This window comes from Protomyctophum parallelum (genome assembly GCF_964188405.1).
Source record: "Protomyctophum parallelum genome assembly, chromosome: 11".
NCBI classification, from domain to species: Eukaryota; Metazoa; Chordata; class Actinopteri; order Myctophiformes; family Myctophidae; genus Protomyctophum; species Protomyctophum parallelum.
Window position 1 is genome coordinate 31,456,830 of NC_139707.1, and position 25,720 is coordinate 31,482,549.

The 25,720-nt window shown below is 43.0% G+C and overlaps 1 protein-coding gene across 1 annotated transcript in view; it reads left to right on the forward strand.

Moving 5' to 3' along the window:
* cps1 (carbamoyl-phosphate synthase 1, mitochondrial) overlaps window positions 1–25,720 on the forward strand; it is a gene marked incomplete at both ends in the record, with an annotated part of 108,352 nt that overhangs the window by 46,408 nt on the left and 36,224 nt on the right. Inside the window, 7 exons of the mRNA XM_083776007.1 lie at window positions 4,184–4,378; window positions 8,335–8,402; window positions 10,370–10,445; window positions 12,269–12,346; window positions 14,891–14,998; window positions 17,501–17,590; window positions 18,843–19,013. Coding sequence (XP_083632133.1) covers window positions 4,184–4,378; window positions 8,335–8,402; window positions 10,370–10,445; window positions 12,269–12,346; window positions 14,891–14,998; window positions 17,501–17,590; window positions 18,843–19,013 — 786 coding nt within the window. The remainder of the gene's footprint in view (window positions 1–4,183; window positions 4,379–8,334; window positions 8,403–10,369; window positions 10,446–12,268; window positions 12,347–14,890; window positions 14,999–17,500; window positions 17,591–18,842; window positions 19,014–25,720) is intronic.

A 25,720-nucleotide genomic window follows, 5' to 3' on the forward strand; every position in this document is an offset into this window, starting at 1 on the left:
TGCAATATGGACATACTCCATTACAAATAAAGGTCAAATTTGACTTGAGTAAAAGTATAAGCATCAAAAGTAAAAGTACTCATTATGCTGAATGACCCATTTCTAGGCCATTCTTATAGAGCAGGGCTACTCAACTTAGGATGGCTCAGGGGTCACTCAGCGAAATACCAAAAGTCCAAGGGGCCGCAAGCCAAATAATCCTATATTCAATTTTTTTGTCTGTGATTTTCTAACACACTATGAGTAGTCTAAAAATTGAGGAAACACACAGAAAACGGACTACATTTCCATCTACAAAAGGCCAAACCGCATTGAACAAAATTATTGTCATGACATGGAATGATTAATAATGAAATTAAGTTACAATTACAACATGAGATGAGAACATGAACAGACTACTGTTGCAAATAAATCAAATATCATAGATAACCAAGAGGCCAATACTACTGAAATTAATAAGCCATATCACAGTCTCATAGACTGGTACAAATAATAACATACACTTTTGGAAACAAACATATATTTCCTACTTAATTGGTTCAGGCTCTCTGGATATAATGATATGGCTCTCTGGACATACTTGATTCCAAATCAAGAATCAGGCTTCATTCACCAAATGTGAATAGTAACAGTGCAACAATGTAATAAGTGCAAAAAAAAGGCAAAATACTCGGGCTATACTTGAAAACATCTGCCCACAGCTGGCTTCAGTCAGTGGCTGACAAACACAACAGTGATATTCAGTCACATGTACGGTAATAACTAATTACTGCCTACAAATTAAAACGAATAGTTTCATAAATCAGGTTTGATTTGGGAGACAAATGTTAAAGAGGAGGCAGGAGAGAGTCTCTCCCCATGACGATTAATAAAAACATGTCGTCTCTGAGAGAGACGACATGTACATCGGGGACGGTAAACAGTAAACCCCACAACTACGTGACGAGAGAGAGAGGGAGAGAGAGAAATAGAGAGAGCGAGAGAGCGCGAGATGGGGAGGGAGAGAGCGAGAGAGGGAAGGAGGAGACAAAACTATGTGACGAGAGAGAGAGAGAGAGAGATTTCTTACTATGACACTTGAGTCTGCATTTTCGCCACTCCTCCGACAGTCCGACATTGTTAAGGCAATTTCACATACATAGGTTGATCCTTTCCGAAACAAGCCAGGAGGATCTTCTTTGCACAAGCACAAAACATGCTGTTTTCTGTCCGCGCTCGTAACTTAATTGTTTGCACTTCCTCATGACAGTGTTGTTTATCGAACGCGAGCCGATATACAACTGCTCAGCACGTCGTGGATGCATACTGCAGCTGTGCGTGTGGACTTGTATATCCACAACAACACACCCACTTTTTGTCAGCAGGAAGAACAAACAGCTCATTAGCGCATGATCGCATCGTGTGGTTAGAAACGCTAGAAAAGACTTTTCCTCACTGAAAGCAGAACAAAAATATTTGTATTGGTATGACCATGAAGGGAGGACCGGCCGCACAGACATGTTGAACGGGCCACATGCGGCCCGAGGGCCGCGGGTTGAGTAGCGCTGTTATAGAGGGCCTCCATGTCATCAGTCCCGTTCAGAGGGGGGTGGGGAGGCGGGCACATAGGTTGGTGAACCAATAGGAAGTCCAGTTGGGAGATGGTTCCACCCTCTATATGTGCAGAAATGCATAGGTCTCCTTAACACTAGCACCTCGAAGCGGTCTTTCTGACCGATTTTGACATTTTGTGGTGGATTTTCTTTGCCCATGAAGTCCTGAGAAAGTTCCCCTTGCATGACTTTTTCCAAATGTTTCCAAATCATCTCTGTTTTTTTTTCATCTGAAACGTTTTGTAAATATGATTTTAGGCATACTTATACCTAGTAGGTCTGGTCTTTTTCACCAAATTGACCGCCGTCACCCTTTCTCCCCCACAAGCAGTCAAGTTCACACCTCCCTCCCGGCTGGAGACGGCCTTTGTTCAAGCTAATGGGTCATTTGCATTCCAAATACTATATGGTGTGTTGGTGTGACTGACTGTAGGCTTTAATGTAGGCTACTCACATCATGTAGACTAAATGTTGTTTTAGGTTATATTTGTCGGTTTATTTCTCCCAAAACGGAAAGAATATATGGTGAAATATGGTGTGTTGACTGACTGGCGTATTGTTTCCACCAAGCGCATAGCTCAATAGATATAAATAAATGTTGACTATACACGCCATCTTTATAGCATAAATATGTAAGGTGGCGATCATAAAAATAAATAAATTCAGAGGGCACAGCCAGAATCTACAGTATGTATCGAGGAGGGACATTATTGAATGGTCGGTTTGACCCGAATGACTGATTTCCTTTCTTTGGAGCGAGAATGTGTGCCGATGCGATTCCAAAAATAAAATGACAGTTTGAAATCATTCCAACCAGATAGACCAACCGAATCTCTAAATGTTTTGTCACTCAAAAGATAGTCCTCCTTTGTCTGTAAACTTTTCTGCAAGCACCCACTTGATGTATCTACGGCTCCTCTCCTTTTCTCTCATGCGCACCTCTCCGCTGCCACAATCAATCTATATATTAATTTGAAACCCGTTACATCGATGCGCCCTTACCTATACACGTGTAGCCAATAATGTTTCCCCCTCTAGGCCTATATAAAAATTACAACATGACAAAATGTCAATATATAACTCTAATGTCGTATTTCGTCGGACTGATCAATGCGCCTGGCTCTGGCGTGGTATTTTATTGGCTCAAAACAAAGTCGGACAGTGTTGTAAATTAGGCTACTTCAACCCAGACCCAGTGCCCACCTCTAAATGTTGTCTGTTGTTGTGTCAGTGAATGGGATCTCAGGAAAAAGACGCTTTGGTAAACTGAAAAGAAAAAGTTGAGTTGTCCTGTTGAGTTGAAATGGTGCCCGCTGCCTTGAATTAGTTGGTAATTGTAACATTTAGAAGACAATGGCAAGTCGTCGGCGGGTGGGAGAGGTGTGAAAATCATTAGAATAGATGGGGGAGAGAGTGGCCAATGAAATGGCACGAAAAACACGGTCATCCTGACCGTTCAGCCGTCAGAGTAGTACAGGTAGGTGAATTGAGTTAGTGTTAAGGCTATATGGTGATGTTAGTTGTTGTCACTCCACTGACCTGCTGCTACGGCTGACAACGACGGCGATAGCCTGAAGCAGAACGTACGAGATGTTCAATTGAATGAGTAGTATTTATCCAATTGAACTCTAGCTAGCATTCATATTCTGTGGGCGAACAGCTGGCAGAATGAAGACATCTGGTGTAAAGGGGAAAGATGGAGGGATTAAGTAAGTAACCAAATTCAAATCTCAAATTGACAAATCGAACAAATCTCACTGCGGTAATGTGTGACAAATCTCACAAATCTCAAATCGAACAAAATCTCAAATCGAACAAATCTTAAATCGAATCGAACAAATCTCAAATCGAACAAATCTCAAATCGAACGTCGAACGTGTGTGACAATTCGAACAAATCTCACAAATTCAAATCGAACAAATCTCAAATCGAACAAAATCTCAAATCGAACAAAATCTCAAATCGAACAAATCTCAAATCGAACAAAATCTGAAATCGAACAAAATCTCAAATCGAACAAATCTCAAATCGAACAAATCCAATCGAACAAATCTCAAATCTAACAACTCTCAAATCTAACAAATCTCAAATCGACAAATCGAACAAATCTCACTGTGGTAACGTGTGTGACAAATCGAACAAATCTCACAAATTAAAATCTAACAAATCTCAAATCGAACAAAATCTCAAATCGAACAAATCTCAAATCGAACAAATCTCAAATCGAACAAATCTCCCTGCGGTAACGTGTGTGACAAATCGAACAAATCGAACAAATTCAAATCGAACAAATCTCAAATCGAACAAAATCTCAAATCGAACAAATCTCAAATCGAACAAATCGAATCGAACAAATCTCAAATCAAACAAATCTCAAATCTCCTCGAAAGTACAGAGCTGACATGATCGCTAAATTAGTTCACTATGTAGACAGGGTTTAAGCTGTTAATAAAGATTCTCCTCTCCTCCCAGGGTAAGGTGGACTCTCGCAGATCAGACAGAGAATATGCTAAAAGTACTGAGTATCAAGGCTGTTTGACGCTAACTCCACTTCCATCTCATCCCCTCTCTCCCACCCTCTCTTCCTCCAGGGTGTGTCTGGCAGCATAGTGTCCGTGGGGGGCCAGATTCCTAACAACCTGGCAATGCCTCTGCACCAGAACGGCGTGAAGATCCTGGGTACCAGTCCGCTCCAGATCCACCGGGCCGAGGAGCGCTCAGTCTTCTCCAGCATCCTGGATGATCTCGGTGTGGCGCAGGCCCCCTGGAGGGCGCTCAGCTCTCTGGTAACACTATGCAGAGTCCATGATGGAAAGCATTGTATGTTGAGACAAATGTGGGGGGAAAGTAAGAATCATGAAATGCAGGAATAATATAAAAGTATACTGTACTCTATGCTACAAAACACAACAACCGTAGCAGTATACTGTATAATCATCTAGGGCTGGAACTGTCGATTATCTGTTCATTACTGGTTCTATTGATCGAATGATCTTCTAATATTTGTAATTGTTTTATTATTATATTATAATTAATGCTGTCAAAGTTAACGCGTTATTAATGCATTAACGCAACACCTTATTAACGGCACTAATTTTTTTATCGCATTAACGCAACAAAAAAAAGCACAGCGATTGGCAGGCGGGATGTTGAGGAATACTGGTTCCTGCAATGCACTGCGCACTCCCTTCCCAGACCCCTTGTTAGGATGTTTAAAGTGGAGTAACAGCCTTCCATTTACATTTCACAAAGGTTTTGCTCGTGTACGTTCCAGTCCAAAAAAGCTTGAGAAACCTGTGCAATTGAATTCATCCATCCAGACCCAAAGCAAAACCCCCGCTGTTAATTTAGCATCGCATTGTAAACAGCTGTGCCTCGTTATAGCCACACACGTTTCTAACTTGCGATCACAGCAGAGGCGCAAGACGGACCGAACGCTAGGGGGGGACAAAATCCGTCCCCCCCGTCCCCCCCACCACCCTAGGGGAGGGGGGGATGGGGGGGTCTAACCACAAAAACGTGGGGTTATGGTTAGGGTTTGGGGTCGGACTACATAGAGGTTGTTCCAGTGACTCAATGTACATACAAAACTGCGTTTTGGCACAGTTATTATTATTATTATGAAATACCTGGCTGTGATTCCTCCTCCTCCCCATTTGTCTCAAAACGTAAAAGTTTAACCACATTATCAGCAGCGCCTCGAACAGGTCAAAACTCACTGACCATCTGATCTGTAAGTTAGCCTATCCTATATAAAATGTACAACACCTGGGAAGTTTTCAGGAGAGGATGTTTTAACATCAACATATATAGTTAGTGTTAAACCCATGCAACTCGAGAGGAAAGAAAAACCTGCAGCGCCTTACCTGCATGTTGACAGTTGTGCTTATTTGCTTAATAGCTGCGTGACCGGCGTCGATTTCCCCAAATCCCCCAAAATAATAATATAATTCCCAAAGTGGGGTCCGGGGACCCCCAGAGGTACAACTACATGATAGTTTGTGGCATGTCATGTGGACGCTCTCAGTTTTTTAAATTAACATTGATTATCAATTATCACCGCTAGACATGGCATTACAATAGGGTCCGTCCGAGCTGTATAAATCTTCTCTTATGGGGGTCCTTCTCTTCTCTTCAAATGGGGGGGGTCCGCAGGCTAATACGTGTCCATTTGGGGGTCCTTGACATGAAAAGGATAAAGTAAATAAATCCATTCATCTACTGATCGTCTGACGGTGCCAAAGTGGTGCGTGACACCAAAAGTGGTGTCCTATTGAATTCTGTTCCTGTATTATTAGAATCATTACAGAGTGCAAAGCACATTGGGTCACTGATTGCGGTGTAACAACTCCCAACTTCCGAAAGTTGAGAGAACGGGCCAAACCATTTTGGGATTTAAACAGGGGTGGATCAAATATATGCTTCAAAATATATCGCGTTTATGAACGCAGGATTTCAAAAGTATTACTCCTAAGATAACTTTGGAGCCAGGGGGGATACAGGGGGGGACCCCCCCAGCCAGGGGGGACCCCCTAACTCATCTGGGGGGGACCAATGTGACGCTGGCAGGGGACGAAACCCCTCCGTCCCCTACCTTATTGCGCCCCTGGATCACAGTCTCGATACTTTTCAGTTGTAACTTGTGTGGTACTTTTTTATGGATTTAATTGTAACAGAAAGTTCTATTCCAGACTGTCCACAGTCCCAACTCCCAGTCACGGAGCAGGGACTGACAGTACACACAGAGAGACGAGTGGTCTTGCCGCTACCGCACCACCAGCTAACTAGAAGCCAGCCCAGAGGTGTTGCCAGTATAACTCTATGGCAGAAACAAGCCACCTAGGTCTATACAAAATAAGACAAAAAGAAGCAACACTGGTCGTTTCTGGCCAGTATTGCCAAATAAGCGATTAGTAAGTAATTTAATTTAATTTATAAGCGATTTTGGGATTATCTTTGTAGATTGAAAAAATATTGGGTGTCCTTTGCTCTTGGCATGAAAATGTTTGAGAACCACTGCTCTAAAACAATATTAGACAAAGTTTGAGCCACAAACACATTGCTCTCTCTCTCTTCTCCTTTTGTATAAATTAAATAGGCCTATTCATGATTCTGCTTATAGAGAAGTAGCCTATGTTAGTTTGTTTTATGGAAACAGTTGTTTGTGTTGAATGTGCTAATTGCACAGAATTATTCAAAAGAGAGAAAATGGGCAAGCCATAAAATAATGCACATTGCACTTGTCTTTTCATACGTGGAAAAAAGGTAAATAAAAAAAGTAACATTCAATGTTGTCAAACCTGATCGGAGCATCTCTACAATACAGCGTTTTCTTTCAGTTCATCATTGAATTTAGAGCAAAAAAGGTTGTGCGATTAATTGCGATTAATCGCGCGATTAACTACACAAATCATGCGATTAATCGCGATTAAAAAATTTAATCGCCTGACAGCACTAATTATAATTATAGTATAATTATTATTTGAAAATTGTTGTCACAATATCCATATCGAGGTAATTGGTCAGATATATGGTGATATTTGATTGTGCCCATATCGCCCAGCCCTACTCCACTATTTCTCCGTTTACTATTTCTCGCTCTCCCATAACCAACTGCCCTAGTCACAACCTGCCATCCTGGCACGCACAATCGCACACAAACGTGCACACACACCCCCGGGCGAGGGAGCCTCATCTCGGAGTGCTGAAACATGTTGATGGCGTCCCCGACGCCAAAGCGTGTCTCTTCCATTAGCGTTTCCCTGTTAGGCTTCCAGGGAACAGGCAGAGCAGTGGAGGGAATTAAACTGCCGTTGGAAAAGCCACAATGCGGACGGAAGAGGAGAGCGAAGGAAAAGACACTCCGGAGCCTGTCTTTTAATGTGTGCTGAGGCCCGACCCCCGCTCCCCTCCGTGATCAGAAAAGGCACAGTTTGCTTTTTAATGGGCTGGGGTCCCGCCAGCCCAGCCCGCCGCGCCTGCGGGACACTGCGTTCTGTTAATGGCCATCCGCCTCACCAGTGAACACCCGGTAATGATGGAGTGAACAGAAAGCTGAAAGGGGGAGCAGAAAGGGGGAGAGAGGAAGGGAAAAGGAGGGGACGAAGTAGAGACCCCTGGGGGATCCAAGTCAGTGGACCCGTACATGTCTGTAATTCCAAGAGTGTCGAAATGGAACCAAATGGACCTGTAAGGAGTTGAATTAACACTGAGGAGTTGGTCCCCCAGAGATTACAATATATGTTTGTGGCCTGAAGCCCGATTCATACTTTGTCACACGTTGAAAATGAGGCTTAATGCATATCGTTGCTGTCTGTCGGAAACCTTGTATGTCCAAAATTGTAGTTTTGTGTTATATCAAATTGGGTTTCCTTGACGTGGTTAATCATCACCACCAGGGACATTATCTGCTAAGTTGAAGCTTTACACCAAATGGAACGGTTTAGCAGAAAATCACCTTTAAGTGGTTATCCACCTCATGTTTTATGCATGCGTAGAGTAACCCATTATTAGCCTGTCCTCGATCAGGGGTTCTCAACCCGTGGGCCGTGGGCGACCAAATTATTTTGGGGGGGGTTCCCCAATTATTATTATTTTTTTTAATTAAGAGTTTACATAGTACAACTTTCACTCTCATGGCCGAAGCAGAGAAAATCGTGAAGCTGAGAAAATCGTGATTGAATACAAAACAAATACCCAAGAAACCTTCCCAACTCCTGTTCGTCTTGTTTTCCCATTCCAGGAAGACGCCTTCTCCTTTGCCAACCAGGTGGGCTACCCCTGTCTGCTGAGACCCTCCTACGTTCTGAGGTAAACCCTCTCCTCTCCTCTCCTCTCCTCTCCTCTCCTCTCCTAGTAATCTAACTCAGACCTTTGCATTCCTCTCACACACCCATAGCTTTTCGCTTTTCACCCTGACATATAGTTAGTAGGTAATCGCTTTGAAGTGTACTGCACACACACACACACACACACACACACACACACACACACACACACACACACACACACCCTCCCTTTACCCGTGGTGGAAAGTAACTTTGATGAAACTATGCTTTAACTGCAGTTGCCTATAACATAATATTCTAAGCTTTCTAACTAAGCACATGCATCAAAGGAAAACAAAGCTATTCTATTGATATTTACAATTGCAGGTAACTATCTAATCAAATGCTTAATATCAATGTTATAGGAATTTTGAAGTTGATCATGTATTTAATCAGGTTGGATAAATGTAAAAAAAAAGGAAAGGAAGAATCATAGCTTCTGTCTGTCTGTCTGTCTGTCTGTCTAGAAGATCAACTGACAGCACGTCACATGAGGTTGCAGATTGACTATTTCCCACCGTTTCTTTTCCTTCTCGTTTTGTTTTTTAATGGCATTTCACTGTGTGGGTGTATAGCCCCAGCTTGAAGTATGCCTTTGGGGGTCCTTGGAATGTATGAAAATTCGCTGTCTTTAATGACTAAGCTTTGAACTGATTCTGAAGACCTGTTCTATAACCTAAACCCTAGAGGTGGGACGATATGGGTACCTCACGATACGATATATGTGGCGATATTAGGCCCTCGAAAATGATAATATCACGATATTCGATATATTGCGATATTTGCGATATATCGATATATTGCAAGAGATTTCATCAACGATATATCACGATATCTGCAACTGAAAAGGAACCCCCCCCCCAAAAAAAATATAATATCAGGAATTACTACCGTAAATCCTCAATTATTAATCCGGGCTTTTATTTATCTCAACCGATTCTGATACCAGTCTTTTATTGGAAGGAGGCCGCTATAAGAAGGAGGCCTATATTTCAACTTTTCAAACTGATCATAATGAATAAATCATATTTTGTTTCAGTTAGAAACCAGTCAAATGTGCTGGGCTCATGTATTGAAACCAAGTCCTCATGAAATATTAAACAGTGCAGTTTCAGGTGCTCACTGGTCATTTTAACTTTTTATTTTACAACAATATTGCTTAAATGGTAATAACATCAACACATCAATTTAACTTGGAACAACCAATGTCAATTTGAAGCTATGATTCCCTGCTTTTATATGACATGAAAATAAATCCAATGGCAGTTCCTCAGTAAAATCTGGTCACAAATATATATAGGCTAACTTCAACTGAGATATACTACAACAGTACTGTGGTCCAGCCTATTGATTGCACATTCAAATATCTGTATCTATATCTAGGCCTACAGTTTGGCTAATTAAGATGCAATTAAGATGCAAATAATACAAATTTAATAAATTATATGGTCGGCTATTTCCTATACTATCAAAGCAGCTTATATGAACAGTGCAACACTGCAGTGATCTAACTCTTGAAAACTTTAATGGGGTACATTCACAATGAGAGAGAGAGAAGAGACGTTCGTTGCATAAAAGGTAGTTCTGCTAGCAACATGGGGCTGCTGCAGACAGCAGCCCCATGTTGCTAGCAGATTGCATTTTATGCATAAAAGGCTACTAGTCTGCTAGTAATAAGTAAATAAGTAACTTTGTCATGTTACGGATGATACGCGACCAGTTTTTTTCCTCTCGGAAATGTTTCCTGTTATAGACGCTCCACGACCCGTTTTTCTTTTTTCCATTATCCATTTTATGGATATTTCAGCACACACCTACTAACCCCCCCCCCCCTCTCGCTGTTGGATGTGATGCAACAGGTAGATAATAGGTGGTTTGTGCAAGTAACTAAATAACAGATTGTTTCTCATATCCTTCCTTCCTTCCTTCCCTTTCTCCATGCGTCTGCAGTGGATCAGCGATGAACGTGGCGTACGGAGAGGAGGAGATGAAGCGCTTTCTGGAGGAGGCCACTCAAGTTTCCCAGGTGAGATTCAACCTTTCTCCAACAGAAGCTACGTGTGTGGGTGGAGGCGCTCGGGTTACCAACCTTTTTTTTTTTTTTTTCTTTATCAGGGAGGGCCCACTTGAACATCTCAGCTTATCTGATAACTTTAGTGGTCAGATGGGTGGGCCTCATGGATTTTCAGATCAATGGAACTAACTTACAGTAGTATACTTTAATACAATGGAGTGAACACAGTACTGTGTAAGTAGTACCTACCCTCGTGGTCACGTGAATAAGCCGCTTGAAGGTGGGAGAAGTGCATCATTGCATCATTGCAGCTTCAGATCAAAACAGAAGGACCGAGGTTTGTAGAAAGGAGGATTAACATACTCTACTATACAGAATAGACACACACAATTATATTTAAATCACTAAAAAGAACGTTGTATACTGTAGTTACCCACAGGTTGGGAATGGCTGAATGCAGGTAAATAAAGAGGAAGGGAGGGGAATGTGTTGCTGCTCTGATAAGCCATCACCTTCTCACATTAAACTCCCAACTGTAACTGTTACTTTATTTCAGGCCAAGTGTCTTTTACATACACACACAAACGCACGCGCACGCACGCGCGCACGGCAGTCAGATAATACTCTCCCTCTCCCTTTCCCTTCTCTCGTGTTCTCCCTCTGCTCTCAATTAGCCATCACTAGCAGCTGGCATGGCTGCTGGCTATAGTGTTGTATGTCTCTGCTTCACTGCCCCTCTGGGTGGCACTAGAGCACCTGGCATACACTGACACGCATGCACGCACGCACGCTCGCTCGCACGTACACACGCAGCCCAAGAAATGTATCCAAAAGCTCAATAAAAGACAGTGGCAAACAGAAAAGTCTTCAGCTTTGATTTAGAAGAGAAGAGTTCATTGAGACACTTCCGCTCAGATTGACCATAAACCATTTATTGCAAAGCTATGCATTTTAGTATGGCGGCGTGGCTCTGCTCATGTGATATCAGATAATCTGTGTACCGAGACACAGCTCTGATATCAACGACCCCCCCAGAACAGAGCCAAGGATACAATAATTCCATGAGCAAAATACACCGTAATAACACAACACAACAACACAACAATTGCAAATAATCCGATAATATCCCATAACCCCTGGACTAAGAACTACAGGGAGGAGGCCAGGGAGGTGGGGGAAATTTTCACACAGATGCTGAACGAGCTGCTTTGATAGCTCAGCATGAAGAATGAGTATAGTGAGCTGAAGCTGCTTAAGAAGGCCGCCTGAATTGCACTGTGGGAATGAGGACGTGGATGAGATAGCTCGTAGCGAATGAGTGAGAAGAGAGATGACCTGGAGAGGCAGCTGATTTAAAGAAGCAGAATTAATTACTAAGGGGAATGAATGAGGGGAATCTATAGAATAACGTTCTGCCTTCCGTGCCTCAATGAACTATCGCTTACGCTGGATTTAACAGACCTACAGTACCGTTTTCTGGGAGTTCTCTTACAGATACGTGCATAACGCTGCTGATGAGAAATGTATTTTGGCCCTGAACCATTCAATCCTTTATAAACCAACAGTAGTGTGTTGGTCTCTCCTGGGCTTTTTATTACATTTTTTGATTTTTGTGGCTTTCGCCTTTATTTTATTTTATATAGGGATAGGTATACAATAGGCTGACAGGAAATGGGGGGGTGACACGCAGTAAAGGCTGTCGGGATCGGGAGTCGAACCCACTTCACTCTGCCAGACTGGACCACCAGCCAAGGTGCCCAGACGGCTACGCCAACCGCCCGGGCCTCCTGGGCTTTTGTTGACTATCCGTGTCTTGCTGCCTCTCTGTCCTATAGGAGCATCCAGTGGTAATTACCAAGTTCATCCGTGGTGCCAGAGAGGTGGAGGTGGATGCTGTCGCCAAAGCTGGCAAGGTGAGACATTACGTTATACTGATTCTTCTTTTTATGCCCATTCATTGACATTGTATAGCCCACTGGTTCCCAAACAGTGTTTCGGGACCCAATTATGCGTCACAAATCAATTTCTATGGTTCATGAGTAGAGTAAAAATCGAAACCAAATGTCCAAAACCGTTTTCAGGATTCAAATTCAAAAGCATCAAATGTAGCTGATCTGCAAGCTCAAAAGAAAACGTGTTGCTTCGCTCTGTGTTTAGAGCTTGCAAATCTTCTACTTTTGATGCTTTTCTGCTCACCACGATCATATGTAAACCGTATCCGAATCTGCTGTTCAGCACTTGTTTGGCCTGCCCAGCGGTTTGTATGAATCTTGTTCTATAATGGCGCCACATTTTCCACAATAATTCAGAATCCCAGTAACGGGGGTTATCTCTGCCTTGTTTTATTCAAATCTCCACGTTTCACATTTAACTCTGTGTCCCTATCAATCATACTGTGATGTAACCACGGCATTATTCACTCTTTCCACCATTCCATTGTGAAAACGGAGAGGGGTAGGACAGATAATACAGCAAACCGCAGACAGAGTGGAAAAAAGAAAGTACAAGTAATCTCCTTCATCTTTTAGTGAAAAGACATTACAGGCCTGATAGATTTGATGGGGAGAAAGGAATGCATTAAACCACAGAGCTGAGTGGAGAATCGGAGGAGGTGCTGCTCTGACAAAATTGGTATTTCTTTCTGATAACATACAATTCACATGTTCTTTAAACCTTTTCTCTAGGACAGCCATAGTCCTGTAGTCAATTATTGGCTGGGGCCCAACATTTTGGCCCACAATTTGGCCCACTGGCAGTGGTGGCCCCATGTTGGCCCACTGGGACCCACATTTTGGGGAAAATAATATTTTAACCACTTAAACCCTATACTTGGCTGTCCCTCAGGGCTCTATACTGGCGACTTTTCTGTTTTCGCTCTTCGCTGAAAATAGCCAATCTACAAGCTGTTAATCTGCTATTTTCTGTCACTTAATGTTTTTGATTAACCTACAGCAAGATTAAGTGGGTTATTGGTTATTTGCCCCCAACCCTATCATCTGTACCAGGCTGTGGCTTGATTCCCACTTTCTAGTAATGAGTGCTCAGTGTGTAGTTATGCATACATACAAGTGTTCTTCACTTCACCTCTGCAGCGAGTGCGTTTTCATGTTTTTAGCACACAGGCACTTTTGTTATGCAGCACGTGTAGTAGTACATATGTCCATGCACACAGGCACTTTGCGGCAGCGGTGTTCATGCATGTCTTCATATGACTTTTTCATGTTTAACCCATAAAGACGAGAGCAACCAAACACAGGGGTTTGGTGTTATCAATGTATGTTCAACAACTTGAGATCAGTTTCATGCTGCTACCATCGTTCTGGTTACCAAATGGGTTCCAGTTATAGACCCGTAAAGCAGTTATTCTCAATGTGGGGTGTCCAGGGGTCCAGGGTCTAAATTCCTAAATTCCAAATTTGGTGCTACGGTAGTGGTTAAATTAGTTTGAGAACCACTACCGTAAAGCACCATTTCGGCAGTGGTCCCTGGACCCGACATTGAGAACCAGTAGGCGTCCTCTAACTTTTCCCCCGGACCACCTTCCTTCCCTTCCTTTCTCACATTTACAAAACCACAGTGTGAATGCCAAATAGCTCTCATTATTCCTGACCACAGTCTGTGTGAATGCGCATTTGTACGAGAGCCCAAGAGAGTGAGAGTATTAATTACTATCTCCATCCAAAGTGCACTAATGAATGCTGCGATTAGCAGAAGTTTAAATGAGGTAATGACACGGCAGCGCCGTGAAACGCAAATGCTTTCCCACGGGTGAATAGGAGGGTGTTTTATCTGTTGACGCTGACATTATCCATAGTCTGGGCAGAGGGATTCTGCTGCAAAACAGCTTTCAATATTCTTTTAAACGATTCTGTCTGGGGTTATTGCTACAGTCCTTGTGTGCTCCTAAAGCAAACCCGTTTGTCTGGGTATAAAATACGTAGAAGAAAAGTTTCATATATCCTTCTTTTATTATAAAGATGGTTGACAGTCGGGTTGCGAGTCCCTCGTTGCAGTGTCACGGTTCTCATTCACCACGGCTGATTCCAGTGATTTTCAATTCCATAGAGATGAGGTCTTTGCCTTTCTCTAAAGGATGATTTATACTTGGTTGCGCCAAAAATAGCAGATCTTTAAGTACGTCATAAGAGAAGAGGAGGCAGAGGACCGTGTAAGATGATTCACGGGAGACATATGATTCACTGTGGTGACCCCTGAAGGGAACAGCCGAAGGGAAAAGAAGGAAGAAGTGGTTCTCTATATTCATCAGCTATTTGAAAATAGCTGGCTATTTTAACAAAATCTTGAAAATTGTATATATATTTTTTTAATATTGTAACTACACACCGTACACAATATTTTCAGATGGGGCAGTCCATGGCCAAATTCACATTCATTTGGGGGTCCTTGATTTGAAAAGTTTTCTGAAGCCCTGTCATAATGGAGTGGTTTTGTCACAGGTGCTTTGCCACGCCATAACGGAGCACGTGGAGGACGCTGGAGTGCACTCGGGAGACGCCACCCTCATGCTGCCTACTCAGAGCATCAGCCAGGGGGCGCTAGAGAAGGTCTGCACTGCACTGTGCTGCACCGCACACAACCACACTTCATCCAACAATCTTCACACTTTTTATGACCCCGGAATTTTTCAAAATAAAGGCAGCAGGCGCTAGGGTACCCAGCAGATGGTTTACTCTGAAAAGCCCCGCCTTCCATTATCATCCAAAACCGGGAGGTATAATGTTGCATTACTACCTCACGCTAATAAGTCTGATCACTCTTTGGAAGCGTTAATATTCCAAACGAGATGCTTGGTTAAGTCAGAAATTAGGACAGAACAGTCGTTCTGTTCAAAACCATGGAGAGCGCCGTAGATTCAGAGATAATGGCAAGTTTTGTCGGCCTGTAAACAAGGAAGTGAATGGCTGCGCACATGCGCAAAACACATCGGTGCTGAGCAAGGCATTGCCTGGCAACGGCAGCTGTCAAAAAAATAATTTTAGTGATCCGGTTTTATTCCATTAAAAAGGACCAGACATCTCCAGACGCCTTGGGCCTTCTACGGTACTGTAAATATAAAGACGTGTGTGTGTGTGGGGGGGATGTCTTGGGCAAAATAAGTATTAACTGGACTCTCTCTTTATTCTGTGCCACCTGGGTGAAACAGAGGGACTCCTAGTCTCACACGACACAAAGCCCTAATTTATAGTTCGACTTCCACCAAACTGTTTTAGTGGCACTGTGCAGTGGTGGGGAAAAAGTACTCACATGCTTTATTTAAAGGTAGTGTAAGTGATTTTCTAAGTATTCAAATTCTCTAAATTGTGATAGTACTCATTACTATAGATAGTGTTTGTTCAGTAACAGGAGTCTCCATGTCTCTCCAGCTTTATATTTAACAGAAAAAGCATTTTCAGAAACTGGAATACCAATTTAATTCAATCAGGATAGGGAACGCAGTCAGGATACAGATTAAACAAGTGGAATTGTAAGTGACGACACAAAGAAGCAGCAAATAAGCAGACAAAATTGGTACTGGAACATTATAAAAATGAAGCTCATAAATGGCTACTCTCTCCTGATTGGCGGAAATGTTGTCACCTACCTGAAAATGTTTATTTCTCTTTATTAAAGAGCTGGAGAGACGGGGAGATCTCTGTTGCTGAACAAACAACCTTTAAGGTTAAAACTTTTTGTTTTAACCAAAAGAATAGCACTTACTCTACCTTAAGTAGACTAAAAGTAGCAATACTGCAATAAAATAGAAATAAAAAATCTTTTATAAATAGAATTACAAATGTACTTAAAGGTACAAAAGTATTGCTATCTAAATGTACTTAAAGTACCAAAAGTAGAAAGTAATCTTTATCACAAGTTTTCAAATGTATAAAATGTTAAATATATAGAAAATAGTAGTGGAGTAAAATATTCATATTTTACACTGTAGTGTAGTAGTTAGTAAAAGTACAGAAGATATACCAAAAATATTCCAGTAAAGTCAAAATACCTCAAAATTGTACTTAAGTGCAGTACTTGAGTAAATGTGCTTTAATACTTACTTTACACCACTGGCACTGTGTGCAAGATTTAAAACCTGTCTTTGCCTCAGTTGATATTCTGTGGGACGGGAGCACGCCTGTGATGGACTGTGTGTGTTCCAACCATGACGTGCTCTATCAATTTTGCCCTTCATTCTACGCATAATATGGAGAATAGTCACTGTCGTACTGAAACCGTAAAATGTAAAATGGTAAAAAAATGACTTATGTTACAACTGATCCGATGTACTGTTGTTATCCATTTAATCACAAACTCTTGTTAATACTTTAAGTTGTTTAAATATTCATACAACCCACAGACATACTTACTTGGGTTATACACTAATTTTAACTTTCAATAATACTGGACACAAGGTCTGAAATTGTTACCATTGAGCTATTAGAGCCTGCCTGCTTGCTCAGGGGATAAATATCGACCTTTTACAGTAAGTCAAAATTCGTGTCAGATGCTGTGTCTACTGGAGGGGAGACGTTTCACACAATCTAATTGTCTCAATAGAAGATCAGGGAGACAAAATACAGCCACCCCAATTGTATGAGTTCTATCGTATTACTCTACCTAACTATACATAATGGACAAAATTATATATATATATAGGGGAGAGACAAGCAGAAAAGGTTGTCATGAACGGGACTCGAACACGCAACGCGCTGTCAGGCCAGAGCCTATATGTGGCATGCGCCTGGACCACTAGGCCACCAGGTGCCCCAATTATATTTTATTTATATATAAAAATACATAATTCTCTTAACAAAACAAAGACGCACGTATTGTCTGTCTGTCTGTCTGTCTGTCTGTCTGTCTGTCTGTCTGTCTGTCTGTCTGTCTGTCTGTCTGTCTGTCTGTCTGTCTGTCTGTCTGTCTGTCTGTCTGTCTGTCTGTCTGTCTGTCTGTCTGTCTGTCTGTCTGTCTGTCTGTCTGTCTGTCTGTCTGTCTGTCTGTGTGTGTGTGTGTGTGTGTGTGTGTGTGTGTGTCTATCTCTCCCTCTCCTCTCGTCATTTCACACTCAGGTGAAGACTGCCACTCGGAGAATTGCGGAGGCATTTGAGATTTCCGGGCCCTTTAACACTCAATTTCTGGTTAAAGGCAACGATGTCATGGTAAGTAATGTGCTCCCGGTCCTGTGACTAAATGACGGATGGACATTTTCACAGCGAAAGTCAAGGCAAAGGCAATCCACTGTTGAGCAGAAATTACCGTGTGCCCTGCAATGAATTACATAAAGCTGGGATGGATTTCATGATCAATATTGCCTTCAATGGTGATTTCCCAAATACATCAGCCAGTGGCGTGCGTGCACTACTGCATATCGTCTCTGTTGGGTGGAAACCTCATATATCCAAAACTGTTACTTTTCAGGATTCAAAACGCGCCACCTCGTGCCATGTTTCGAGCTTGTCGTTCTGCTACTTTTGATGCTTTTGTGAGTCATTAATAGTAGGGCATCAATTTACGTTAAAGTCAGAATATGGACATAAGAGGTTTCTGCCCGACCGCAACTAAATGTAAGCGAGAACATGTGTGTCTTGTTTACAGATATAAACTGGCAAGTCCTGCAATTATCTAACGTTTAAACTACTTCTCCCTGTGATTAATGAGAACTGATTTAATTTGTTTTGCGAAAGCACAGCGTTGTTTTGAAGTCCGACCGGTGCCAGGTGTTTGTTCCGTTACGGATTCTGGAGCACTGATTACTGATAGTTTGAGTTAAATTTAGAAAATTGCTAAACGTTCGAATCAATTTGAAAATCTTTGATTTGATGACATTTTATATTACAGAAAAAAAAGAAAAAAAAATCACCCAAAGTGATTTTTTAATGTATTTTACCACTTAAAGCTCTATTCAAAATCACACCTGTGTGAACTGAGTGGTGCAACTCCGTGCGGGGGTCCCCAGTGGGTTCCCGGAACTTCCAGACCCACAGGGTGCCAGCCCGGTTCCGGGGAGCCACCCGCATCTGAAACGGTCGAGAAATGACAGAGTTACTTTTTGGGGGAATTAGCAGACACCTCTCCCTCTCTCTCCCCCTCCCCCTCTCCCTCTCTGTAATTAGCAGGCAACAGTGCAACACTATCTCTCTCTCTCTGTTTCTAGCAGCGCCACTTTTTCCCCTACTGGTACTCTAAACATAGGGACATGTACTGTACGTGGACATAGGTACATTGCTGTTCCTTGGAGTGGTTGCACCACTCATGCCATAGCCAAGCTTGTAGATCGGCTATTTTCGAAAGTGGTAAAACAAAATCAGGACAGAATTGCCGATACCGTAAAAAAACAAATCAAGTAATGGCAGATATAGCGGCCACACCGTTATCCTGTTTCTGTCTGAAATTTTCCCTTGCCTCTCTCAGGTGATAGAATGTAACCTGCGGGCGTCGCGCTCCTTCCCCTTCGTATCCAAGACCATCGGGGTGGACTTCATCAACGTGGCCACCAAGGTGATGGTGGGAGAGCCTCTGGACGAGGCCAGCCTGCCCTCCCTAGAGAACCCCATCATCCCTGTGGACTATGTGGGCATCAAGGTGAGAACCCCGTCATCCCTGTGGACTATGTGGGCATCAAATAACAGCTCAGTGGCCTGGCTTGTGGTTAGAGTGTTCGCCCTGTGACTGGGACCCAGTGCCTCCCTGCTTGGCACTCGGCAACAAGGGTTGGATTGGGGGTAAGTCCCTGTGACATACTAGACATACTTCCCGTCCTTCCTCTTCGACGTCTCCCTTTTGACTGACACCTGTCTATTCAAAGTTATTAGCGCAGCCGTGCCCGACAGCCGGCGAAAACTAGAGTTCTTAACAGATCCGAAAATTAAGGCGCGGCCCTAACTGGGCTGGCCTGAGGCCCTGCCTGGTAATCAAAACCTGTCTTCTCCACTAGTCCATCCCTAACATTTTAGTCTTTTTTTTTATATAAAATTGTCAATATATTTAGTCTTAGTTTTAGTTATCATTAGTTTTTTCTTTTGTTTTCGTCAGTGGAAAAAGGTAGTAGCCCACCGGGGGTCACATGCACACCTTTGCTCTGATCTGTCCACACGCAAACGTGGCAGAAACACTGGTCAGGGTCGGCACTGACACTAGCCACTCTAGGGTCTACAGGCTCCGAACCACACCAAACCATTTTTGTAACCATGAAAATGCCTACATGGCCACTTTAACAGGTTGAATGCCGACATTTTACGGCTAGACTGCCTATGTTTAAAGTTACCTTTGAACAGCCAGTGCACCGACCGCTGAGTTGCTTGTCATGAAAATCCACTTTAAAACGGTGTAATCGCTTGTTGCAGGGCTCCAGACTAATTTTTTCACAGGTAGCACTGGTGCCACCTACCTTTTCATTAGGTAGCACCACCAGAAATTAGGTAGCACCATATTTTTCTTTGTATAGCGTGGTATTATTAATACATGACCTTATCATGATGATAGTTGTTAATTTCCATACCATAGTTTTTGAAGCATAAACGCCTTAAATTAAGCACATAACATGGAATATTAATATTTTCTCTCCCTCACTCACACACACACACACACACACACACACACACACACACACACACACACACACACACACACACACACACACACACACTCACACACTCACACACTCACACACACACACACACACACACACAACATATAGAGCTCAACTCAGTGAATGAAACCTGCATGATGCCCTGCTCGCACATTGATCTCATGCATAATGCACCTACTTCAAGTGTTTTTATAAGATACCTGGGCTGGGCATGTTGGCATTAAATAAACATTAGATTCTATATGAAATTATAATTAATAACCTATAGTGCTATTTTACATACCATTATTATCATTTGGCTATATCTATGAAACAGAGACACACAACTTACCTTCTGCATGGGCATGTTCAACCTCAACATGGCCAACAAGGATATTACATGGTTTTCCATCATCAATGACAATGATACGGGCATAGATTATCTGATTTATCTCACACTCTTTGGTGGTGTTATCAGTGGAACCGTCTAACATGAACGAGAGGTAGGGGGTGATTTTGTCAGCGGGTTTCCCCCTTAGTGTGTCTGCTATCACGCCCAAACTGTGCACATCATGCAGTGTCGTTGGAATATGTAGGGTTCACGTTCAGTCCGTTCTTCTTCATCAGGACCATCTGTGTTTTGTATTTGGTGAACGGGAGTTCCTCTTTCGCGATGTTGTACGCAGTGTTAAACTTGATCATCATTTCAGCATTCTCAGATGAGCGATTGCTCTCCTCTACACGACTAAATGAGGAGGGTAGAGGCTGGGCGCTTCTGGTGATACAGCGATCCCTGCACGTCTTGTGCTTTAGGCTATCGTTGTGCAATTTTAATGACTGAACCTTAAACTGTTTCGAACCATTAACAAGTTGTGTTCTGCTGCCTGCAACGGATGGGCCACATTGCTTGCAATAAACACACACCTCGTATCGCAACCACGGGAACTGTGCCAGCCATTGTTGCTGAAAGGAGTACTTTTTTTCTTGCCCCCCCCCCCCCCCACCAGTCTCTTTGGCCAACCTGTCGCTGTCCTCTTCACTCTCAGAATATGAGTTTATCGCCGGTTCCACAACAACTTCCTCTCCACCTCTCCAATTATTGAGCGTTTCATGTCTGCATCTGTGTATGTTTTCTTTTTCGGCCGCTTGTGGTTGTAACTGACGCACATGCGCAGGCACGTGACGTCACTCACATGCATGCATGCGAGCTACTATATCTAGGCACTCAGCAGGCAGGCAGAGAGAGAGAGAGAGAGAGGGAGGGAGGGAGAGAGAGAGAGAGAGAGAGAGAGAGAGAGAGAAAGAGAGGGGATTCGATTGAGCCAAAATAAAGTAATACTTTATTATCGCACTACTAACATAGCCGCCCGGCGCCCGTGCCTCAGTGTTGAGACGGAGTAACAAATAAAAAATAAACGGATCGTTTTTTTTTTTTTTTTTCGCACATTTCCAAGTATCACCGGTGCGACCTAATTAAATTTGAAGTATCACCATAATAAAATTAGGTCGCATATGCGACCTAATAGGTCGCACGCTGGTCCGGTGGATTGCCTGTATGACTTAAAACTAATAAAAAACGTGGATTAAACAATGAAAACATAACTCGGACAACTCGCGAATCGCAGAGAAAGTGTTCTACAATTAATTAACTCGAGCAACTCGTGAAAAGTGTTAAGTGGTCAGACGGTTGATCTGAGAACGTTTTCGAGATTTTCCTTTGGGCCGATTCATACGACTTTAGGACGGTACCCGCCCCCCCGAACCTCAAATTACGTCACATGCTCTACAGCACCGAACCGACTTTTATTCGGCTCTAAAATAGGAGTATGAATCGGCCCTTTCTTTCTTTCTTTCTTTCTTTTTTTCTTTCTTTCTTTCTTTGTCTGCCCAGCAACAAGGTAAAGTAAAAGCACGGGGAACAGCCAGTTTAAGCTAGCTCTTTATCTACCACCTCTCCTGGTAACAGCGCTAAAATGGGAAACATCAAAAATACAATGTAATAGCCACCTGTTGTGGCTTATCACCCAAGTCCTAATAACTACTTAATCACCGTAACTCCTTTCAGCTATTCCTGTTTGGTATGACAGGTAAATTAAGAGTTTCTTTGAAGAGATCTGTGCAACATTATTACATCCATTGCTGCTACTCCAAATCAACGTTGTTCTGTTAGATGGAAACCTTGTATGTCCAAAACATGTTTTTTCAATTGGTACATTGGATACAAATGTGCTAAAATTTTAGGTGAAAATGATCAACATAATTTCAACATAAAAAAGCATAACTACAAACTCGCAATGTGTCACCATGCGACACATTGTTGTATGAAAAAAGGAGATACAAGTTTTCTGCCCCCACAGCGACAAAGTGAGAGTTCCATTTGGTTTGAGTACGGTAACAAAGGCAGTAATTATGTCTCCATCCCTCCCATGTGAGAGAGGGTGGTGTGGGTTTGCTGTTGCGATGACATCCTCTGTCTCGCAGTCTTACCTCAGATTGGCTTAGTGGGAGAGAGAGTGTACGTGTGGCCAGCTGTTCCTCAAAGCTGTTTTCAACCCAAAGTCATTTCTCCCTCCTTAATTATCATGGCCGAGCTGCCTTTAACAGTGGATTCAATAGCGCAGGATTAATCCCCCCTACTCCTGCCCAGCTACCCGAAGTTTTCAATTTCCCAGTCTGCATGCTGGTGAGGAATATTAAACAGAGAACCATGGATATCCCTAATGGAATGGAATGGACGCCTAATGGAAAAGCCCAGAGTTCGATTTGTAAACAAAAACAACTTGCCCAACGTCTAAATCAGTAGTTCAACTCAAGAGACTTTACCACTCGGATGAATGTAATGATGTTTATTACAATAATGAGTACAAGTAATTAATAATGTAGCAATATGAAAACATAAAATGATGTCTCTTTGGTGCGGGCCCCATCAGAGGATTCTGACCTTCTGGAACCTCAGAGCAGATCCTGCCTGATGGAAGGTGGGGGGCTCCGGAGCCAGCCCTCGTAAGGCCTCTCCTGGTGGTGCCTGCTTCTGGCCGGTGTCGGGGAGGTGGAGGGTGACCTGAACGGATAGCACAAGTGAGACAAGGAAGGAGGAACAGTCCTTTTAGGGAAGGCTGACAATAGCTTGACCAATCCCATTGGAACAGGCCAAATTGGAGGAGACTGATTTGGAATGACAGTTTGTTCCGTCCCTCAGTTGAACTCTTGTGTTATAACTTAAATTTCTTTGTGCCAAGGACCCCCAAATGGATTAACAACAAATCTACTCTGCTGGGAGGGCACAAAACATTTTCAGATGGGGCTCCGCGCCTAAACATTTTGGGGGTCCTTGGCACAAAAAAGGTTTGAGAACTACTAATTTAGAAGGCATTTGTAGAAAGGGCCTCAGATTTTAAGCTTGCATGCTGTGTACTTTCACTTCATGCACGAGATTAGGTCTCTGCCACTCTGCAGCCTAGTTCTAAAAGTGATGGCACGCAAGACTCACACTCATTCATTAATGTAACACATAAAACACACCCATGACTAATTCACTGCCCTGACACATTTTACACGTCCTCTAGGTCCCTGGAACCATTTTGGGGTTCCTTGACATTAAAACGTTTGAGCACCTGACTGATATAGCAATGTAGGTTTTTCAGAAAACACTCAGGATTTAGGAGACTAAAAAAGAAAAGAGTGCTCAGTCAAAAAAGTTAAAAGGGAAAAAAGAGAAAAAAAAGGTCTACAACGTCTGGATTTGATCTGTTTAAAGACATCAGAGATATTATGGTCTCCAGTTTCCGGGTGAGAGTTCCTCAACCAACCATTGATTGAAGTGTCTCAGGCCATTGAAACAGCAGCACATAGATGCTGTTTCAGCATTGTCAGACAATCTAAATCCACGTGTGCCACGGGACCCTGCCTCTCGTTCTTCTGCATTAAGCTTCCAATGACATTCTCTTTCTCTCACCCAATCTCTCTCTCTCGCTCTCTCTCAGCTTCTTCCAATAAGCAGTCAAAGCTAAACGATGTGCATGCTTAGCATTATGTCCACACCTCGGTGGCGGGGCCACAGCTGTAAACACATTGAGATGTATGAATCCATTAGGCCAGTCCCAGTTGTAGCCCCCTTCCAAATACATGGATGGACGCCTCCTCACTCACAGCCAGCTGTGTTTTCTGGAGCGCCACACCATACAGCCCGGGAACCCCCTGCCCCCACCCCTTCATCAAGGCGGACATGCTTTCGTCTTCACAGTGATGCCTGACGGAAGTGTGACAGACATACAGAAACAATGTCATTGTCAGCGGGCAGACACCTTGTATGTTCCAGAAACTGTTCCTTTTTTTCAGGCAAGGGAAATAAAATAACCTGTGTTCCAATGGATCCGGTGTAGGTATTATTTAGTGACACGCTCTTGTTAATGCTTTTCTTTGGTTCAATTCATATTCATAAGACCCACAGATTGAACCACTTTTTGTTTCAAAATGGTGAAAAATGCAGGTGAGCTTGTAGATCTGCTATTTTTGCATTCCACTGTTATTATAGTTGTCATACGTACCTGACGAAGGACACAGAGGCCGAAAAGCGTGTTTTTCCCACTTCGGTAATTCAAGTTTAACGTAGGACATTCATTTCGGGAAAACAAGGTTGAGGGTTTGAATCCGGCTTTGTGACGTGTCTGCACCAACACAATTGGCCCATGTTCGGGGGAGTGTAGCCGTAATTGTAATATGGGTCTCTGCACGTAATCCTACCTGCTGGGGTAGCAGGAGTAGAACGAAGGTTCATACATCCTCCCGGTGGGGGCTCCTCACTGCCAGGTGAGTCAGTAGGATACAACAGCAATGACAACACACACACACACACACACACACACACACACACACACACACACACACACACACACACACACAAAAGTGTGTGGGGAGGAATCAATTGGCATAACGACTGATATTGGGGAGAAAAAGGGGTAAAATAAGATGAAATATGGTCACACAGGCAGCAACATGCTGTGGGCTGGAGGAAAACACTCCATTCACTGCTGCTGGTGGGGAGGGGGGGGGGGAAGCACAAGGTGGAAGACCCCTTCTGATTTAGGTCCCATTTTCCACATGGGGCTCAGCTGGTACGCCAAGATAACACTGTTGATGTTGTTGGAGCTCCTCAACTCTGCTGGGAACTACCTGCTGTCTCTCGTGTGTGTGTGTGTGTGTGTGTGTGTGTGTGTGTGTGTGTGTGTGTGTGTGTGTGTGTGTGTGTGTGTGTGTGTGTGTGTGTGTGTGTGTGTGTGTGTGTGTGTGTGTGTGTGTGTGTGTGTGTGTGTGTGTGTGTGTGTGTGTGTGTGTGTGTGTGTGTGTGTGCGCAAGTGCGCAAGTGCGCGGGTGTGTGTGCATGCGAGTATTGAAATAGCAGGATAGTGTCTCTCCCAAAACCACAAGACTTCTGGGTGACAAATTATCCCAAGTTGAGGAAGTGTGAGGTTTGGATGTGAGGACTTAGCCTGGAAACCAGGCTGAAATAAATCTGCCGAACGCAGTGACTCTCAGTCTGGATTCCAGGCTAGTGAGGACCAATCTAGTATGATGCATCCACTTCACATGTGGATGCACATCGACCAACAACTACCGCAGTGGTAGCAACAACATAGCAACAATCTATGAGAAGCTTTTTTTTTTAAATCTCCACTGTTGTTCTTTTGATTATTTATTTTCTTCCATGCATATTAACCTTTTG